Consider the following 14,318-nt stretch of genomic DNA (forward strand, 5'->3'; position numbering starts at 1 on the left):
AGGCTGGGACAAGGACAGCTGTGGAAGTAAGAACTCCAAAGCAGGTGGCTCTGGCGGGGGCTGCCCTAACCTCACAGGTAGTAACTCCTCTGCTGCTGTCTCTGCCTCAGAGACCCACAGAGCTGAGTTAGAAGCGCTGAGTATAGTTCAGGTGGGGGCACTGTGCCGTTGCTGTGTTAGGGTGATGTGGCTTGGGTTTGAGGCTCATATAGTCCAGACAGGCCTCAAACTTGCTATGTCGCCAAGGATGACCTTGAACTTCTGGTCCTCCTGCCTCTACCTCCCAGTGCTGGGATTACAGATGTGCACCTAGCTTACGTTAGGGGTCAAAGCAAGGCTTTTGCCTGCTAGGCAAACACTGCCATTTAACTACACCTCAAGTTCCCAGCCTAGTTTCCTATCTGTGCTGTCATACACTGTCACTTGCTGTGTCTCTATCCCTGAACACGGAGCCCTTTTGAGTTACAATATCCCAGCTCTGGTATCAGGGGCTGTGGCTGTACAGTTATCCCTGTCATATAGGTAAGAAAGTCGACAGAGGATCCAAGGGACTTTCTGAGAGTCGCAGAGTAATCAAAACTACAACTAGGTTTATGTAGCAAGAAGTATGGGATTTTCATGAGGGGGCTATTCTGTAATCTCAGGGCTAAGATGGTCTCTGTCCTACAGTGAGTAAGGCTGAAGAGTCCCAGGCTCACTTGCTCAGGGACTTATGCTCTCTGGCCCGCTTTCCTCCAGCCAGCTTCATGAAGTGAACAAACTGCATACCAGAGATGGCCTTGGACCAGAATGGACTTAGGAAGTGCTGACTAGGCAGATACAGCAGGGACGCACACATGTACTTAGGAAGAGAAGAGCTATCAGAGAGCAAGGCATTGTGATGCTCCTATAGGGCCTCGTGAGCGCCAGACTGTACCTCCAAATGCACACGGACTCGGGGACCCTCACCTCACAAGGCTGTTTGGAGACAGGAATGCCAGTTGACTCATCTGCAATGCGTCTGGCAATGAACTACCCTCCGGAGAAACAGCCTGGAGTGTCTTTACGGGGTGTCCGTCTCTTGGCAGCACAGCGTGGAAGTCTGGGTCAGTATTCAGGCTGTTCCTTAGTCAAGCACAGTCCAAGCACAAGACTTAGAAGCTAAATGGAGTCAATTTAAGATAGAGGAAAGTCAAGCCAGGCATTTAATCCCAGCACTCGGGAGGCAGAGGCAGGCTGATCTCTGTGAGTTCAAGACCAGCCTGGTCTACAAAGCGAGTTCAGGACAGCTAAGGCTACACAGAGAAACCCTGTCTTGAAAAACCAACCAACCAACCAACCAACCCAAAACAAAAACACAACCCCACCACCACCATCAAAAAAAACAAAAGACAGAGGAAAGTCTGTAAAGCTATGCCACGTGGATGAGACGGATCAGTGGGTGGGGATGCTTGCCACGAAGTATAACCACATGAGTTCATCCCCAGGACCCACACAGTAGAAGAGAACCAGCTCCCACGTGTTATCCTCCAACCTCCATATGCATAACGTGGCATGAATGTCTCATACAGGCTTCTACCCATAAGAAATAAATGTAAGTTTAAAAAAAAAAAATGGAAGCTACCCTATCTGCACAACACAGTCCACGTTTTTAAAAAAAGATTGTATTTATTTATTTATGTATATAAGTACTCTGTCTGTATTTATGCCTGCAGGTCAGAAGAGGGCATCAGATCCGAGTATAGATGGTCGTGAGCCACCATGAGGTCACTGGGAATTGAACTTAGGCCTCTGGAAGAACAGACAGTGCTTTTTTTTTTTTGTTTTTGCTTTTGTTTGGTTTGGTTTGGTTTTTGGAAACAGGGTTTCTTTGTGTAACAGCCCTGACTGTCCTGAAACTTTCTTTGTAGACCAGGCTGGCCTCAAACTCCCAGAGATCCACCTACCTCTGGGTGCGCCACCACACCCAACTACAGACAGTGTTCTTAACCGCTGAGCCATCTCTCTAGCCCTACTGCCCACATCTTAAGTGCTTGAATTCTCACACCAATTGGACATGAATACTGTGGGTGTATAAACAATTATCACAGTGCCTGAGACAAAGGAAATATGCAAATATCATGAAATAAACAAATGAGCACTATGTACAGTACATTTCACCTTTTTAAAAAGTCCTTGTTTAGGGCTGGAGAGATGGCTCAGAGGTTAAGAGCACTTACTGCTCCTCCAGAGGTCCTGAGTTCATTTCCTACATGGTAGCTCACAACCATCTAGAATGTGATCTGATGCCCTCTTCTGGCCTGCAGGTGTACACACAGGCAGAGCATTGTATACATAATAATAAGTAAATATTAAAAAAAAAAAGTCCCTGTGTTACATGTCACCGTCCACCTGTACTCTGGAAAAGGAAATTGAAAGGCTGGAGTTAATAGCACTTGGATCTTACAGAGGACCTGGGTTCAGTTTCCAGCATCCAAATGACCATCTGTAACTCCAGTGCTAGGGAATTCAATGCCCTCTTCTGGCCTCTGCGGGCATCAGACATGTATGTGGTGCACACGCATACATGTAGACAGACACTGATACACATAAAGTAAGTAAATCTAAAAAAAATTTTTAAAGAACTGATTCTTGTTTCTAATGCCAGGGTAACATTGGATTTCTTCTTTTCCTCCTCCTCTTCCTCTTCCTCCTCCTCCTCTTCCTCCTCCTCCTCCTCTTCCTCCTCCTCCTCCATCGCACTGAGGGTGAAGTCTAGGCTTGGAGCATGTTAAACAAGCACTCCACCACAAAGCAACAGCCTCAGCCCCCAGCACTAGATCTGAAACCCAGTATTTCAATTCTAGGTTTGTGGTCTTCTCTGCTTACATACATAGCCTCTCAAATAAATGGTTGCAGATACCCATGTTCTGGGGTCACCCCTTACCCAAATAGCACTCTTCTTTAAAACATGCCTTCTAGCTGACAACAATAAACGAAAGCATTTGTCCCACAAGCTGGATGACTTGAGTTTGATTCCCAGGATCTCCAGCAAAAGGAGAAAAGCAACTCTGAAAACTGGTCCTCTGACCTCCACATGAATGCCATGTGTTCTTTTTCTCCACCTCCAACCCCCACAGCAACAACAACAACAACCATGTTTTCAACAGTCACTGCTGAAGAGGTTAGCTAAGTAGTCATAATTACACCCTGTGACAACTCTCCTGGATTCTGCCAATTGAATCAGGCTTGTCTCTAAAAACTGTCAATCCACTGGCTGACAAGAAGCCAATCAGATTCGTATGCATTCATATACACAATCCGTTTTCTCACTGGGAAAGTAAGGAGATTGACAAGAGTATACACCCACACTCACTAGGATACAGACAGGGTATCTCCCTCTGTTTCTCAGAAGAGTCTCCAACTTGTAGATGGAAGGGATCCTCCTGCCTCAGCCTTCCCATGAGCCAGCTCACACTTCAAAATCTGAGCTCAGAACTGGAGCCTATAGCAAGTCCCTCAACTGAAACCTCACAGAGGCTGGGGCTGACAAGCCACCCGGATGTAAACAAGCTGCTATCTTAGGTGAAGGAGAGAAAGAAAGCTGGTCTGCAGTGAGGAGTGCACAGCTCGGCTTCGCGTCCACGTGGAACCAGAGAAAAAGAGATCAGAACACACATGCCATGCAGAGGCAGGCACGTGCACAGAGTGGGAGTGGGGGGCAGAGGCAGAGCCAAGAAAGGACAAAAGTAAGGCCATGCTGACTGTGCGTCCCGGTCCCAGCCCCCCCCCCCCCCCCCCCCCCCCCCCGCCCCAGGGCTGGAGTCACATCCCGCTCTTGGCTTGAGTTTTTCCTGTAGTTTTTCAATAGACTCTTGAGCAAGTTAGAGGAATTTCCAGCCTTTAGTCACAGATCAAATGCACTAAAGAACTAGCTTTGGAGGGTAAAGCTTCTTGAGGCTTAGTTTCCTCCCCGGGAAAGGGAGTGGATTAACACAAAGAGCGCAAAAGCCCTAGTTTCCAAGGAAGGATGAGAACCCTCGGTGTGTCACAGCAGTGCCAGGAAGTAAGGCTCAGGGTGAAAGCTGAGGCAGGAAGAATTCTGTTGACTCACCACCCACACTCCCAGCCCTGGCTGCAGTCTTGGAAGGAAACAATCCTGGAAAGCTGGAGGCAGCTTCGGTCAGCTCGGAAATCGGCAACCAGGGCCCTGACCTCACCAGTCTGCAGATGTCAGACCAGTTATGCGGCCAGAAGGTACGGCTGAGGCAGTCTTCGAGACATAAGAATGTCCTATGAACACACACTTCAGGTACCATTGCTCAGGTTAAAGGTGAAGAAGGGTCAAGGGGTTTCCATAAAGAAACAATGGCTGTTGCAGGCCCTGGCCATGGCCTGCTGGATGGTAAAGCCACCAAAGCTGCTGTATCTTCCTGTTCTCTGTGATGCCACTGGACAGTGGAGAACGGTCTTCTTATATGAGCTCTTTCTTTTTAATCAAAAAGGATGCTTGTAACTTCTGCCCTTATATATGCTCCTTGGGATGGATTATCCTTGGTTTGGGAACACATCATCGTCTTGAGGTCTTTTCAATTGATGCCTGCCTCCAAGGTCAAAGGATCAATTTAATCACCAATAGCCCACCACCTGTGACCACCATGCCAGGAGGACCCGAGGGACATCTTTTGGCACGGGTCCTCCAGGGAGATCTATGATCATCTTGACCAGTCCATGTCTCTAATCCACTCATCACAGACACAGGCATCACAGACACACACTTTTACCCACTCAACACTCCAAGATGAGCAACTTCTCAGCCTCCTCCAGGGCCTTTTTGGAGCGAGAGACCTCAGCTCTTGGATTCTAAGAATCACTTAGACGCTTTGCCTATTTCTTTAGTTGCAAAATGGTTAAAGTGTCTTCTCCCACATAGGATTACTCCATGATGCTGGTAAAATTATCCTATTTAGTATGGTGACCTGGGGCCTGGTGCTTACGGTTTATGGACTTGGAATCACCTTCCATCTCTTTAGATGGATGACAGCCACAGAATGCTGGCATGTCAAACATCCCACATTACCTTGTGGCTGTAGTTCAGGTCACGCAGGGGCCTCTGACAAATAGGCAGAGCCAGAGGTTGCTGGTTCTCCCAATGGACCCTCCATCTGAGCAACTCCCAGCTAAGTAAAAGGGCACACAGGCAGAGGCCTGCACCCAATGGGAGGCCTGGGGGATGGTACTCACTGGGGCTACGGCCCAACAACGCCCGTGGAAATGTTGCAACATGCTCACCATGTCCCAGGTCAAAGGCATCACAATTGGGTCTTTGTTCCGGAGTTCAGACGCCTCACTCACCACTCTGAGACAGCTCACAGGATGCACATGCCTCACCTACAACCCCCTCAATCCAGCCTCCTGCTTCCTTACCAGAGAATTACTGCCCAGGGTCTTAAGTCTGGTCATGTAGCTTTCTCTCCTCTACCCTCTCTCTCTCTTACTAAGCTGGATGTACATACGAGCCATCTTGTGACAGACAGACAGGTAGCCACAGTACTCCAGAGATCCACAGTGTAGCTACATAACGATCTCCACAAAACACCAGAGCGGCAGAGAAGCCACAAATAATGAGGCTCTCCTCCCTCTGACACCCAGGGCCTTGCTGAGTCACCCAGCAGTTCAGACACAAGACAGGGCTCAGGGAGACTGCTTGTTCCAGCCTCCACTTCCAAGCAGCCATGAGGTTATCCAGAAAAAACAGGTAAGGCCCAGAGACGTGAAGGGCTCTGAAGTCACCCAGCTATGTGGCAGTAGCCAGAATCCTGCATCTTATGCGGTCTCTGTGCCAGACTGGGCTTCTCAGAGGATGGGTGTAGGGGCAAGCTGAGGCACCTTTTAACAGCCAAAGGGACTCTGCAGGAAAATAGGCATCTCCACACTGTTTCTAGGTCTCACACAGATGCTTAGGAAATAGTCCATGTATTCTAGGGTTATAGATATGGAACAGGAAGAGAAAAGACAAATGAATCCTGGAGGGTTTTGTTTTTGGGGTTTGCTTGTTTGTTTGAGACAGGGCCTCACTATTTAGCCACAGATGGAGTCAAACTCACTATATAGACGAGGCTGACCTCAAACTCACAGACAGTGCCTACCTCTGCCTCCTGAGTGCTATGGTTAAAGGCGTGTGCCACCACCCTCAGCATGCAATCATGTAGCAAGACCCTCTGCCATCCTGGCCAATGGCTAACTGACCCCAAAGACTCAGGGGCTTACCCCTCCTGCTACGCTGGGTTACATAGTGACGGTGGCGAGACAGGGCACGTGTGACAGCACCCAAGAAAGCACCTCTCTGGAAGAACTGATCTTGCATTCAGCAGTGAGCTGTCTTCCTAGAAGCCTGCTCCCAAGCAAACACCCATCACCACCACCACTTCTCAGTCTGTCATGAGACAGCAAACCCTCCATGGCGCCTCAGGGACTCAGAGCTTCCAGAGCCTGCCCCCAAGACAATGCCAGCTTCCTTACAGATCAGAGAGTTAGGGACACCACGAAGTTACACAGGGAGGGAACCAGTGCGGTGGTCACCTGGAATCAAGATCTAATTGCCAGGTCACGTTCTGTCATGTGTGCAAGTGTCACTGCCAACTGCCCAGGCACGAGGACAGAGCCTGACTTATCAGGGACGGAAGTGGACTATGATGACACTGGCCTAAGGAGGGGGTGTCCAGCCTACGTTCACATCATAGCCTGGTGCTCAGGAGCACCAGGAATGTCCACTGAGATTTCTTTAGTGTCTCCTCAGCCACCCAGAGACATTATCGTTCAGGAGTTTGGGAGTTGACCTCAGAACACTTAACACCCCCCGCAACAGCTCTCTGTGCCTCAGTCATCCTATCTATAGAATGGACACAGTGCTCCTTTAGACTGCTTTCTTTTCAGAATATTTGAAGGGAACAGAGAAGGTGTGCCTCTCTCTTGAGGGGCCCCCAAATACAATCCAGGGGTACATCTATGTACAAGTCCTGCCCCCAGAAAAATGAAACCAAAACCAAAACAAGATCCTGACCCTACTCACATACCACCTGGCAGGGTGTGGGAACGCTGCAGGGGACTCTGTGGCTTCAAGGACCCTCTGCCCCTTCAGGAGCCACATGAGCCTGCAACACAGACCGACAGACTTGACCCCTCTTTTCTCTATCTGCTGTGCCTTTTCTCATCAAGGATATCAAGGGACTTTGGTCCACTCTGCAAGGACCCTGGAACCAGCAGACCCTGGCAAGCCATGGGCGTGGTTCCCATATCAGTTCTTAGTGACAAAGTGGCTGCTACAGGACCCCTCCAGGACCTGGCTTCATCCAGAGCCTGGGCCCTCTTCCCAGGTCCTGCTGCTTTCCAGCTCAGCAGGAGGCAAGCAGCTCACCACCCACTCACTGCCCAGACACTAGCCAACCTCCCACAAGGCCTGGCCCTTCCTCAGACATCTTGCCAGGGGTCTGGGGACTCTGGAATCCATTGTGATGCCATGGCCTGCCTTCTCCACCAGCTGGCTGAGTCCTCCCACTCCTGCCTAGATCCTGGCAGATAGACAACTCAAACTGGGAAAGCTGTCACTGGGCACCCCTGAGCTAAAGCTACCATCTCCTCTGGGCCTGGGATGGCATTGGGGTCCCCGAATAGAGAATGGATGCTCCTGCTGCCACCTTGGCTTTGCCTTAGCACAAGCTGGCTAATCAGCCTCAAGCCAGGGAGACATTCTTCCCCCACCAGGCAAACTGCTGGCCTGCAGCCCAAACCAACAGGGGAACTTCAGACTTCTCGGCCCTCTCCCTTCCAGATGGAAATAACGTATAGCTGCAGAGGTGGGGGGGGGGCTGTGGGGGGGGGAGAGAGGAACAAAAACCCAGCAGGGCCCAGAAGCCCCGCTGGAACGGGGAGGGGACAGCCAAAGGCCAGGCACTCACCACTTTCGTTCTTCTCGATGACATCTACCACCTCCCCGGCCTGGAGGCTCAGCTCTGAGTTCTCTTGTTTCTTATAGTTGGACACCACCACGTACTGTTCCAGGATCATGGGCTCGGCGTTGGTGTCGGCACCTGGCGAGGGCAGAAAGCATGCGGTGAGCCAGCGGCCGGCTGTGGCCCCGCGTCCGGGGCGCCCTCTGTCCATCGCCCTCGAGGGAGGCTGCTCGGTCGCCAGCTCTGCACCGAGGAACAGCCCGTAGCCAGGGCTCGCAGCTTGCTGGGACCCAAGGACAGGCCATATAGCAAGGCCCCACACCGGCCCGCTGCACCGCGGGGACCGGGGGACATGGAGAGCCAGGGGATGGGGGGGGGGGGGCGGAGAAGGGGGTGGAGGGAGGCAGAGAGAGACAGAGATGGAAGCCAAGGGAAGTTGAGGGGAAAGCCTGCTGCTGCGTGTAAAGAGTTAGTCACAGGCCAGCATGGGGGAGTCTGCAGAGAGGCCTGGGGCCTCCCATCATCTCTCCAGACTCTAGGGCTGGCTGGGGTGTGAGAGGGAGGCCACAAGAGCACAGTGGGCGGCCCATGAAGGCTGAGACCAGAGCACAGGGGAGAGAGAGAAGAGAGGGAAGTGGGAGGTTCAGGACACCGGCTGCCTCTACCCCAAGCCTGTAAACCCAGAGAGAAAAGGCAGCAAGGGCTCCCCTCAGGAGGGAGAGAGAGAACTTCTCCACAGCCTAGGTCCAGCAAAGAGTCAAGAGGGTTGGAGACCGCCAATCACTAGGGCTTACTCGAAACCCTTAAATAGAAACACATGAGACCCGTCGAATGAGGAGCTGGGGGTGGAGGCAGGGGATGGGAGGAGGGCCCAGACTGTTTACTTGAAACCCAAGAAGAAAGTCCCAGCGCCAGTGCTGGCGAGCCTAGCCCCCCCCCCCAATCCCACCCCCACCCCCCTCGCCAACTTTTCCTCAAGTTCTGCTCCATTCCTGTCCTCCTGGTTCTTCAAGGGCCGGGCAGACAGCAGCCTCAGGGGTTCTGGAGGAGCCTTCCTGCCCCCCCCCTGCCCCACCCCCCTTCACCATCTCAACCAGCAGAGGCTGCCTGGTCCCTCTTGCCTTGAAGTGCTAGGCAGTTTTTTAAAGCCTCAGAGTCAAAGGCTGGGGTGTATCAGAGAGAGGGCACGTGAGCCCTGCTTCCAGGAGCAAGCAGCTCTTTGTCCTATTTGGCTACTGGACCAGTGTGACATTCGTTAAACAAGCACCAGGCTGGGAAAGGGACGGGCTGGGTGCCCATCTCAGCTTAAAGGGAATATGGCTGGATGTGCTGTCAGATCGTCTCTGCTCTTCAGCAGTTACCTCAGACACTCCGGAAGACGGGATGCCCTGCTAGTGTTGTACGAATCTGCGAGCCAGAAAATGACTAATCACCTCTTTCAGGAAGCCTTCCCAGACCCCTCCAACCCTAAGGGAATTCCTAGCACATTTCTTACACCATATGTTTGCCAGTCAGCCTGTAGTTCCCACACTAGAGGCAGAGGCAGGAGAGTCAGGAGTTCAAGGTCAGCCTGGGTTGCCACTCAAGAAACCTATCTCAAAATCAAAACAAATGCAAAACTCTACTAGCAATATTCCAGAAGGCTGGGCTCTGCACCATCAGAGTAACCAAAGAAATGGCCCAGTGAGTGTTCCCAGTCTCCTGTGGTGCCTGCCTCACCCCTCGGACACATTCCCTCTGCATGACCAAGTCTGACTCACATGCTGGGCAGGTACAGCTTCAGTCTACCTTGAGACACCCTTTTCTCTTCCCGTTCCCACAGCTCATACAGAGACAGCCAAAGCACTCACGGTCTTTTTAAAGGTTCAAGTCCACTTCTCTTCAAAATCACAGGACACTGACCTGTTTCCATACACACTGTCCTTCAGACACAATGACCCTCCACTTAGGAACTCGTCACAGGAGCTTTTAAACCTCCAAATCTGATGCTTGGGCTTTAGAGGGCCAGCTTTAGTGGGTGGGGCCTCTGCATGAGTCACTTTGCATAGCCCAACCTGTCAGTTCGGAGATGCAGCCAAAAGTAAGATTTGCTTTTCTGGCCCCAGCAGGGCCCCACTGGAGACTCAGAAGCTGAGGTGTGCCTCATGAGTGCACACATGCAAGCCCCTGGACGGTCCCTGCCAAGCCAGAATTGTATTTCAGGCAGAAACACAACCAACAGCTGGGCATCCCAGCCTCTATACTCCTATGTCGCCAGCTTGGGCACCAGCTAGCCACAGAATAGGCCCTGGGCGAGGGTATCAGTGCCTGTCCTGTGTAGCACAAACCAAAAGGGGACCAGACACTGAGAGGACCTTAAATGTGACACAGGGGTATGAAGAATATCAGACCTGAGTGGGGGGACGGACGACAGGGGTAGGAATTCTGGACCAGGTTGACACTTCTAAGTCCTGACAGTGGCCAAGCACATGCAAGTCACCACCAGGGCCCCTCAGGGTCGGTCAGTCCCATACTCAGCATCGTGCTAGGTCCTCACCGTACCCTTCCACAGTAGGCTCCACATGGCCTCATGCTACCCACATGTAAACTGAAAGTCACGAGGGGATGCAGTGTCCTGAGGTGGGACTGTACCCAAGCCCCATGCCTCCGAGCACATGATCTTAACTCCTGTACCACCCATGGCCTGCAGGTACTATTGATGCTCAGTCTCTAGGCGTCCCCAGACACCTGACACACAGATGGTGCCTGATAAACACTGGAGTCCGGGATTCTTATAGGCTCATGCTGTCGCCTCTGCTGAGTAGCCCGTGCATCCATGAGTGGCAGGCACTGAGCGTGAAAACGAATGTACTTCCAGACAGATGGCGTGACTGCAGGTTCATCTGGGTAAAGCAAGAAGGGCCTTACCCCCTCCTTCCCCCAAAGGGGGGGGGACAATAAATGACTGAACTGGAAGGGAGGAGAAGGAGATGGCAAACTGAAGCGATAAGGAGCAAGAAGTTCTGGGACCGTGGCCAGACGATGGACAAAGATGTGAGGACAAAGATGAGGTGCCAGTGGAAGGGGACAGATATCAGCTCATTTTGGCTCAAGCCAAGAAAAATCTGAGGCAAGATTTCAAAGCAGAGGAAAATCTACACACCCACAGTCCTCATGCGCGGTCTGCCTGGAAAATTGGCTGGAGTCTCTAACGGCTAGCGCTCTATGACTCAGGAAAGTAAAGCAAAGAGAGCTTCTTCCGGGGTCACACAGCATGGGCAGGCTGCCTCTCTTCTTGCAGACAGCTGCACTAGCTGTGGGTTCCCTCTCTTCCTTCCTCTCTCTCCCCCCTGGCATCTGCCTCTTGGGGTGTTGGTGCATGGCAGCAGGCAACTAAGAGCAGGTATCCAGATGAGAAACGGCTCGGCTTGCTCGGCGGTGGGTGGTGATGTCATCTGTAGAGGCAGCTCTGGATTCTCTCCAAGGCAGGCAAGGCCTGGAAAATTGGGGTCTGGAGGAGTCTGCCTGAGGGAGGGGGGAGGGAGCCTCTTGTGCTCAGATGAGGCTTTGGCACGGAGCAGAGGGGTGGACCCTTCTGGAGAGCTGTCTCTCCTGCATTAGGACAGGACTTGCATAAGAGATGGGTTCTTAAGCTTTACTGGAGTCCTTGGCTGGGCCCGCTGGGCTCCTGAGGGTCTCTGCCCTACCCTGCCTCACACCTGCATCCCTCCAATTACCCTCTGCATAGAAATTTGGGGTGTTTTGCTGTCAACTTAAGCTTCTAAACTAGGTCTTTGCCAAGTCATTCCCTGGCACCCAACCCTTCAATGGCTCCTGGGCACTTGAAGAATCAAGGGTAGATTGGAGCCCAGTCTTTCTTGTGATCGGTGCTCCTCTGGCTCCCTGATACTCCTCCTCCATTCCGCGTAGCATTTGTTGCTCAGCACCGTGTACTGAGTTCTCCCTAAGTCTTGCCTGTAGGTCCTGCCCCAAATGCTTTCCCTTCCCTTCTGTTACTCTCAATCCTACCCAGGCATTTTTGCCTCTCAGGAGGCTTCCTTAGCACTCCGTCTCTCGGTCTCTCCGGGGCTTTTGCTTGGGAATGGTTCTCCAGACTAGTCACCTCTGATTCCCGTGCCAGACAGAACCGTTACCCAGCATTCCTGAGGCACAAACTTAGCATCAGCGTCAGAGGCTCTGGAGTCCAGTCGGGCCTTGCCCTTGCTTGCTCTGTGACCTCGGGGAGGACACTTACCCTTCCTGAGTTTAGCTTCCTCATCTGTAAACAGGAACAGTACCTCATGGGACTGTTCCGAATGCCCTGAAAATACGGGGCCAAAGCCCTGTGCAGAGTACAAACAGCTGGTTAGAGAGCAGAGACTATGGAAGGAACTAGAGACCTCACTACCAGAGGCAGATCATAGCAAAAGCCACAGCACCAGGAGGGTGGAGAGGGAAGCTGAAAGCTACTTCCCCGTGATGCGCCTTTTCTAGACCCATATCCAGGAAGGCACAGGTTTACTAGCTAGAGAGAGCCAGCTCAGAGCCTCCCAGGCCACTCTGGGTTGGATGCCAGGCTAAGCAGCCCCAGGACCCTATCCTTTGGGATCTCTGACTCTCCTGTTTGACAGAATTCCCCCGACATTCCATAAGGGAAACCGAGGCTGGGAGTCTCTAGCCCTGGACTCCCAGTTGGCTGCCCCCCCCCCACTCTAGGGTGTGTGTGTGTGGGCCTCTAGAGAATTGGATTTATCTTGAGAAGCCAGGTCTTATGGGACCTCAGCCACTGGTTCTCCATGACACTCCCAACCCTAGGCACTCCACCAAGCCCCAACGGTCCCTCAGTCTTCCCAGGCTGCACTGGGCCTGCTGGCCTCTCAGCTATACGTTTGGTGAATAGAATGCATTGCCGTGGGCCAAGTGTGCTCTGCGTTGCTGGCTTGAGCAGAGGGGAAAAAGGGACAGGAGCCCAGTGATTAGCTCAGGCCCAGGCAGGCATCATAGGGAACGCCATAAGGACGACCAAGAGGGAAGGGGACCTCCCCTATTGCCTTCTCTCCTGGCCTGTCTCCCAGGATGCTAAACGCCCCCTTCCTTGCCAACAGCAGTGGTGTAAGGGGGGAGGGGGGATATGGAATAAAGCTTGAGCTTTGACCCTGCAATTCGCCCAAGACCTCTTTTTATCCCAGTCCTCTGCCGTACCTCCCCACCCCTCAGCCTGAATATTTGCTCTTAGGATGGAAAGGGTCCTGTTGAAGAGTCTTCTGGAAATGCTGCCCCTCTCCCACTATCTACTTCAAGCCCTACTGTCTTGCCAGCAAAACTGACCCTTTCCCCAGATATAGGCTAGGTTCCTGGGCCCCGAAGGGCACCTCACCAGGCAGCTAAAGGCCGTGGGGCAATTCCAAGCTCTGAACTACTGGGATATGGGGACTGTGATCCACAATCACACTCACAGGAAGGCCCCCCCCCCCCCCCCGTGTTCCAGATCTCTAGCTCCCCAGAGAGATCTCTGGAAAGTAGGTTTGGGAATCAGAAGCTCACTCGCTGCCTCAGGCTAGAGATGGCTCCTCTTTGGCTACTCTCCCTGGGAAGGTCGATGTGATGAGGTCAAAGATCACAGCAGCCCACCATTACCCTGGCACCGAGAGACCCAGAGATGGCATTGTATGCCTTTGGGAAGGTTATGCAGCTCACCCAGGGCAGCACAGGCAGGGCATGGCTGAGCTGGGATTCAAACCCACAGGCACTGAGCCAGCACTCGCTCACACTCTGATACCTGGTCACCGCTCTGCAAGGCTCCATAGCTCATGAGAGGACTACAAAGGGTTCTCCCTGCAGGCAGAGGGCCCAGGGAGTGGGAAAGCCTGCATGCAGATGAAGGGAAGCATGCCTGTGGGCACCAACTCCCCAGCACACATGCTGGGACACATGTTCACAAGCATGCATGCACGCACGCAAGGCAGTACCTGTCACGTCCTTCTTGGGAGACTCAGCCCAGCTGGATAACCACACTTCCGAGTCCCCGGGAGAGCAAGGAGAAGCAGGAGAGAAAACCGTTAGGCAGGCAGGAGGACCACGGATGTGTGGCTGCAGACACTGAGGCTCAGGGCGCCCTGGGCGGAAGGCGGGGGAGGGGAGGGAGTGATTTCCTGGCCTGGGATGACTGCTGGGCGTGGGCCCGTATGATTACAGAGACTGGCTAGGATAATGAGGTGTCTGTAGGAACACAGGAACCTCTGAAGCAGATTCCTGACCCAGGCCCTCCCTGCAATGGGATTCGGCTTTAGTGTGGGTTGGAGAAGGCAGCTGGGCTCTGCCTCCTTAGCCATGTGGGAGGCTGGTCCCATGGGGCCTGGTGGCTCCAAGGATTGTCAAAGGCCAGCAGGCTCAGAAGACCAGCCCCAGGACCTCAAATGTCAGGATAGT

General features: G+C 52.7%; 1 protein-coding gene across 8 annotated transcripts in view; it reads right to left on the reverse strand.

Annotated features, from left to right (window-relative positions):
- Sh3pxd2a (SH3 and PX domains 2A) overlaps positions 1–14,318 on the reverse strand; it is a 197,635-nt gene that overhangs the window by 38,452 nt on the left and 144,865 nt on the right. For 4 of the 8 annotated variants that reach the window (XM_051146743.1, XM_051146740.1, XM_051146744.1 and 1 more), the window contains 2 exons: positions 13,859–13,903; positions 7,917–8,048 (listed from right to left, as the gene is read on the reverse strand). In XM_051146743.1, the coding sequence (XP_051002700.1) occupies positions 7,917–8,048; positions 13,859–13,903 (177 nt within the window). Of the gene's footprint in view, positions 1–7,916; positions 8,049–8,878; positions 8,904–9,760; positions 9,932–13,858; positions 13,904–14,318 lie in introns of those variants that run through there. The other 4 variants (XM_051146747.1, XM_051146748.1, XM_051146746.1 and 1 more) reach the window with 4 other exon arrangements.

Source organism: Acomys russatus, chromosome 5 (assembly GCF_903995435.1).
Source record: "Acomys russatus chromosome 5, mAcoRus1.1, whole genome shotgun sequence".
Classification (NCBI taxonomy): Eukaryota; Metazoa; Chordata; class Mammalia; order Rodentia; family Muridae; genus Acomys; species Acomys russatus.